Below are 6,744 nucleotides of genomic sequence, written 5' to 3'. Positions count from 1 at the left end.
ACCATAAGCACACCAAACGAAACTGGGATATGCGGAGAGAACATTAATTCCTAGACGCGGAAGGTGCCGCCGCCTCGCCACCCCAAACCAGACACATAAACTCCCTAAAGAAAACCTAAACCAAGTCGCCCACACCGTTGCACGCCAGATCCGGGTTTGAGGTCGGGCACGCCTCTGTCAAAGGTTGCCACTGCCAGCCGAAGACCACCGCAGCACATCCACACAACCCCTAACCTAGATGCACAACAGCCCACCGGGGCCCTCCACGAACAGGACCTCGCCGTCGACGGCGTCGCGCACGCTTTCCCCGGTGACGTGGCGAGAGAGTGAGAACATGAGTGGCGGCTAGGCTAGGCTTGTAGATCGTCCGCCGCAGCCATCTCTCACACGAAGCGTTTTCCCGTTTGCTTACTGCCAACCACTCCTCTCTTTTCCGATGCAAAAAACAAAAGAATAGCTCGCGTCTTGTTTGTCTTGCCGCTTGTTTTCCTTTCCTTTCCGTCGCTTGTCATTTGTCTTGTTCGTCGCTGCCGTGCTGAGTCTGCACGTCCAACCAACCAAACCTTCGTCCACAATATCGTCGCGGCCGCTCGTTTGGTTGCAGGGGCGGTCATGAATGGGTTGGGATCGTTCAGAAAATAGACATGTTTGGTTATAAAGCATATGAATGGTTCGATCCAGAAAAAGAGAATATGCCATGAAGATGCTGAACCGTTTCACCCAACCAAATCGGTCGAATCAAATGGCTATCCTTTGCATGCATGACTATGTGAGCATGACTGGTGGTCCCGTCCTAAATAATTAGCTCACCACTTATATTCAGCCAAACACATGAATTGAATGGTTCAATCCCAAAAAAATTGAACGGTCCCAACCCATTCATACGACACCTTCAACCAAACGCATCCTACCAGTGGAGTGGATCCAGTGGGGCCAGCGTGGCAGTTAGCACGGCGCCACTGACATAGTACTAGTGCTGAAGCAGGGAACACGATTCATAAAACTCCACCTCCTCCCTGCAACCTCCGACACGCAGGACAAAATCATTTTTATCTTTGTTTGGTTCCTCGAATCCTCGTGAAGCTCAAGCTTATTCTCGAGGAAGCGGCGAATGGAGCGAGGTAGTCAACGCCAGCCCTCGATCTCCGCCAAATCTCGCCTCCATTAGTTTCGTGCCATGATCTCATTCCCTAGAGTTCCTCCATGCCTGTGATATCTCACAGTTTACGATGGTTGCAGGTAGTACACCGGAGTATTTGCTTGCATCATCAGCAGCCTGCCAAGGCCAAGGAGGAGGAGATCTCGCTCTGGAGCTGGGTTCCCTGTGTTTCATCAGCCAGACGATGCTAATCGATCTCGTGAACCTTCTTCTCTTGGCCGTCTATGTCTCGAGCCTGCTGATCGCCGCTTGCAAGAGGGAGTTCAGGGTCGTCAGGGCGAGAGAGCTTCCATTTCCGTGCGCTGTGGCTTCCCCCTGCTGCGCGCTTCTTGGCATTGCGTGCGTCTGCCTGGGACTGGGAGCATGGGGCTCCTCTCCCCACGGAGCACTGCTCTTCTTCGTGAGAGGCTTTGTGTGGGTGTCCTTGTCGGTCTCCTTGGTCGTCCGTCCGACGAGGCTCTCCGGAGCTCTGGCGGTGGCGTGGTGGGCGGTGGACGCTGTTCTCATCACGGCCAACTGTTTGGAGAAGACTGTGACGGGTGGAAATCTGGGAGTTCTTGACGTGATGTCGTGGGCCGTGGGCTTCTTGCTTCTGCTGAGCGCGATCCGAGTTTGCAGAAGCCTCGCCGCCGGCGATGGAGGCGGCGCGGAGTCCGAGCCTCTCCTTGCGGCGGGGGGCGGGGAGAGGCGGGCGGCGTTCGGCGAGGCCGGGTTCTTTAGCCGCCTGACGTTCACGTGGATGGACTCGCTCCTGCGCCTTGGGTACTCCAAGCCGCTGGGCCTCGGCGACATCCCGCCGCTCGACGCCGACGACGCGGCGGCGGAGGCGTGCCGTAAGTTCCTCGGCGAGTGGCATCGACGGAGGGGGGAGTCGCATAAAACGAGCAACCTCGTGCTCCGGGTGCTCGCCGAGTGCCACAAGAAGGAGCTGCTCCTGACGGCGCTCTACACGCTGCTACGCACACTGTCCTTCGCCGCGTCGCCGGTGATGCTGTACTGCTTCGTGTCGTACTCCGATCGGCAGGAGAAGGAGCGGGATCTTGGCACCGGGGCCGCGCTCGTCGCCGGCCTTCTGGCCATGAAGCTGGTGGAGTCGCTGTCGCAGAGGCACTGGTTCTTCGGGTCGAGGCGGCTGGGCATGCGCATGCGCTCCGCCCTCATGGCCGCCGTCTTCGAGAAGCAGCTGCGGCTGTCCAGCGAGGGGCGGGGGCGGCACTCGTCCGGCGAGATCGCCAACTACATCGCCGTGGACGCGTACCGGCTGGGCGAGTTCCCGTACTGGCTGCACCTGGGATGGAGCATGCCGGTGCAGCTCGTCCTCGCCATCGCGCTCCTGTTCTGGATCGTGGGCGCCGGCGCGCTCCCCGCGCTGGCCCCCGTGGCCATCTGCGGCGTGCTCAACGTGCCTTTCGCCAGGATGCTGCAGCAGTACCAGTCGAGGTTCATGCAGGCGCAGGACGAGCGGCAGCGCGCCACGGCGGAGGTGCTGCACAGCATGAAGATCGTGAAGCTGCAGTCGTGGGAGGACAAGTTCAGGGCCACGGTGCAGCGGCTGCGCGACGCCGAGGTGCGGTGGCTCGGCGAGACGCAGCTCAAGAAGGCCTACGGCAGCGCGCTCTACTGGGTGTCGCCGACGGTGATCTCCGCCGTGGTCTTGGCGGGCACGGCCGCGGTCCAGAGCGCGCCCCTGGACGCCGGCGTGGTGTTCACCGTCCTCGCCACCATGCGCGTCGTGTCGGAGCCCATGAGGATGCTGCCCGAGGTGATGTCCGTCATGATCCAGGTCAAGGTGTCGCTGGACCGCATCGGGAAGTTCCTCACCGAGGACGAGTTCCAAGACGACGCCGTGGACAGGGCACCGGCGTCCGACAGGAGCTGCCTGGACGTGCACCACGGCGTCTTCAGCTGGGAGCCCAGCAAGGGCACCGCAACCCTGAAAGACATCAACATCACCGCCACGCACGGGCAGAAGATCGCCGTCTGCGGGCCTGTCGGCGCCGGAAAATCGTCGTTGCTGTGCGCGACGCTCGGCGAGATCCCAAGAATGTCCGGATCAGTACGTGCATTGAACCAATTTCCTTGCACATACCGATGTTCTCTGACATGTATTTTTCATCTTCTTCATTCAGGTGGCCGTGAGTGGCTCGGTGGCCTATGTGTCCCAGACGTCGTGGATCCAGAGCGGCACGGTGCGCGACAACATCCTCTTCGGGAGGCCGATGAGGAGTTCGGAGTACGAGAGGGCCCTCAAGTGCTGCGCGCTGGACAAGGACATGGAGAACTTCCCGCACGGCGACCTGACGGAGATCGGGCAGAGGGGCCTCAACATGAGCGGCGGGCAGAAGCAGAGGATCCAGCTCGCAAGGGCCGTCTACAGCGACGCCGACGTCTACCTCCTCGACGACCCTTTCAGCGCCGTCGACGCGCACACCGCCGCCACCCTCTTCAATGTCAGGAAGACTCTTCTCCTTCTCAAACCTCATTGCCAATGCCACGGTTACAGATCGTTTTCATGGACGTGACAGCCACTTTGTCGTTGCAGGATTGTGTCATGGCGGCGCTCGAGGACAAGACGGTCATTCTCGTAACGCATCAAGTTGAGTTCCTCTCCAAGGTTGACAGGATTTTGGTAGGTTTCCTCTCTGTCTGTCTGCACAAAACTTACCACCATAGATGGCACTGTCTGACAGTCACCATCTTGTTCATGTTAGGTCATGGAGAAGGGCGAGATAACGCAGGAGGGAACCTACGAGGAGCTCCTGCAGTTCGGCACGGCGTTCGAGCAGCTTGTCAACGCTCACCAGGACTCAAAAACAACGCTGGACTCCAATGTATCCAACGAAGGAGCCATGGTTCAGTACCAACAGCCAAGGCTCCAGCAGCAGGGCAGCGACGCGGAGATCTCCACCGGCAACCTGCCGTCGGTCCAGCTGACACAGGAGGAGGAGAGGGAGCTGGGAGGAGCCGGGCTGAAAACATACAAGGACTACGTGTCAGTGTCCAGGGGCTGGTTCCTCCTCGTCCTCATAGTACTCACACAGTGCGTGTTCGTCGCCCTGCAATACCTCGCGACTTACTGGCTCGCGGCGACGATCCAGAGCCGTCGGTTCAGCGTCAGGATCGTCGTCGGAGTCTACGCGGTGATGACGACCGCCAGCTGCCTGTTTGCCTACGTGAGGAGCCTTGTTGCCGCTCACTTCGGCCTCAAGGCGTCGAGGGAGTTCTTCTCCGGTTTCATGGATTCTGTGTTCAAGGCCCCCATGCTGTTCTTCGACTCTACCCCGACCGGGAGGATCATGACCCGGGTATGTGTACATATTAACACAACTTTTTCAGCCATACTTGTATATGCCGATGTTACTGCAGATTTGCAGTCTGAGTTTGTGCACCGTTAATTGTGCATTTTTATGCAGGCTTCGTCGGATTTGTGCATCTTGGACTTCGACATCCCGTTTACGATGACCTTTGTGATATCCGGCACGGTTGAGGTGGCGGCAACCGTGGTGGTAATGATCATGGTTACATGGCAAGTCGTTCTGGTTGCCGTGCCTGCTGTAATTGGTGTTCTGTACATTCAGGTGAGCACCATGAAAGAACCCTGCATTCATCTTCTTGTGCAGCAGATCCAATGTGTGAACAATGCTACTGTTGTTGCAGAGATACTACATTGCCTCCGCCAGAGAGTTGGTGAGGATCAACGGTACCACAAAGGCGCCCGTGATGAACTATGCCGCTGAATCGATGCTCGGAGTGGTCACCATAAGGGCCTTTGCGGCGACAAATAGGTTCATTCAGACAAATCTTCAGCTCATCGACATGGATGCGACAATGTTCTTCTACACAAATGCAGCGCTAGAGTGGGTGCTTCTGCGTGTCGAGGCGATGCAAATCTTGGTCATTGTTACATCGTCCATTCTTCTCGTTATGCTACCGGCAGGATCAGTTGCTCCAGGTGAATATTATTCAGGGCTGAGTACTTGATATAATGTGCAGAAATATGGTGTGCCACTCAAGTCTTCCCTTGGCATTTTTTTCAGGATTTCTTGGGCTATGCCTCTCATATGCCTTGACGCTTTCTTCTGCGCAAGTGTTCTTGACACGATTCTACTCAAATCTGGAGAATTATATGATATCAGTGGAGAGAATCAAACAGTTCATGAATCTACCATCTGAGCCTCCGGCTATCATCAGTGACAGAAGGCCTGCTCCTTCATGGCCATCTGAAGGAAAGATAACTCTGGAGAACTTGAGAGTAAGAAACTGAAACTCAAGAGACAACCAGCTCATTCATCTGACATTCTAAAGTGTCATGCCATGTTTTTTAGGTCAAGTATCGCGAAAATGCGCCTACGGTTTTGCGCGGGATCACTTGCACATTTGCAGCTGGAAACAAGATTGGAGTTGTTGGAAGAACCGGGAGCGGGAAGACCACTCTCCTGAGCGCGTTGTTCCGCCTCATCGACCCCTCCGGCGGGCGAATTCTCATCGACGATGTCGACATTTGCACCATAGGACTGAAGGACCTTAGGATGAAACTCAGCATCATTCCTCAGGAGCCAACGCTTTTCAGGGGCAGCGTACGGAGCAACGTCGATCCTCTGGGCCTGTATACAGATCAGGATATCTGGGAGGTCTAGCCACAATTTACCATATTCTGAAATCTACATCAGTTCCAGTATTTTCACCTACTACCATCGGTCTTTGTTGGGGACACATTTGCTGATCCTGATCCTGACACGCTGGTCTTTCACAGGCATTGGATAAGTGCCAGTTGAAGAAGACGATCAGTGTCCTTCCTGAACTTCTTGAGGCACCAGGTGAGACAATGATCTTTAGTTCTAAAGTACTTACTACTGTATGAAATGAAGCATGCCCGAAATGTGATAGGCTTGTCTTTGCATCTTCAGTGAGCGATGACGGAGAGAACTGGAGCGCGGGGCAACGGCAGCTCTTCTGCCTCGCACGCGTCCTCCTCAGCAGGAACAGGATCCTGGTCCTCGACGAGGCGACGGCGTCGATCGACTCGGCCACTGACGCCATCCTGCAGAGGGTCATCAAGCAGGAGTTCTCAGGGTGCACGGTGATCACCATAGCACACAGGGTTCCCACCGTCACAGACAGTGATATGGTCATGGTTCTTTCCTACGGTATAAGCATCTGCCTCTACGCGCTACTAAAATTATGCCGGGGATATATATTTACCAATGGACAAAATAACTTCTTTGTTGCAGGTAAGCTTATAGAGTACGACAGGCCATCGAGGCTGATGGAAAATGAGGACTCGTCATTCTTTAAGCTCGTCTCCGAGTACTGGTCCAACTATAAGTGAATGCGGAAAAATCAATAATTTTGTCGGCTGATCCGTTTCGAAAAAAAATAATTTTGTCGGCTGTAGGCTACAACACTTCTTCTGCCAAGTGAAAATTTTGAAACTGAAAATTGTTTGGCACGAGATAGGGATGGAGATGTATGACACAGTTACCCAAATGTATGTTGGAAGTTAGTAGGAAATATGAGTTGAAATATTCATTTGCCTTCATCGGATTATGCATTTGGTTTGTGGTGGTCGCACGGCCTCTTTGAAC

The 6,744-nt window shown here is 55.3% G+C and overlaps 1 protein-coding gene across 1 annotated transcript; it reads left to right on the top strand.

The window, feature by feature from the left end:
* Positions 1-1,008: 1,008 nt before the first annotated feature.
* LOC119267342 (ABC transporter C family member 8-like) lies at positions 1,009-6,717 on the top strand. Its single transcript, XM_037548713.1, has 12 exons — positions 1,009-1,121; positions 1,240-3,215; positions 3,289-3,609; positions 3,702-3,788; positions 3,871-4,464; positions 4,573-4,737; positions 4,817-5,111; positions 5,197-5,411; positions 5,485-5,790; positions 5,913-5,976; positions 6,067-6,306; positions 6,391-6,717. The coding sequence occupies exons 1-12, from the start codon at positions 1,112-1,114 to the stop codon at positions 6,486-6,488; spliced, it is 4,371 nt and encodes a 1,456-aa protein (XP_037404610.1). The 5' UTR covers positions 1,009-1,111; the 3' UTR covers positions 6,489-6,717.
* The last annotated feature ends 27 nt before the right edge of the window (positions 6,718-6,744 follow it).

Source organism: Triticum dicoccoides, chromosome 3A, assembly GCF_002162155.2.
Source record: "Triticum dicoccoides isolate Atlit2015 ecotype Zavitan chromosome 3A, WEW_v2.0, whole genome shotgun sequence".
Lineage (NCBI taxonomy): Eukaryota > Viridiplantae > Streptophyta > Magnoliopsida > Poales > Poaceae > Triticum > Triticum dicoccoides.
This window is presented reverse-complemented; position numbering and strand designations above follow the sequence as displayed.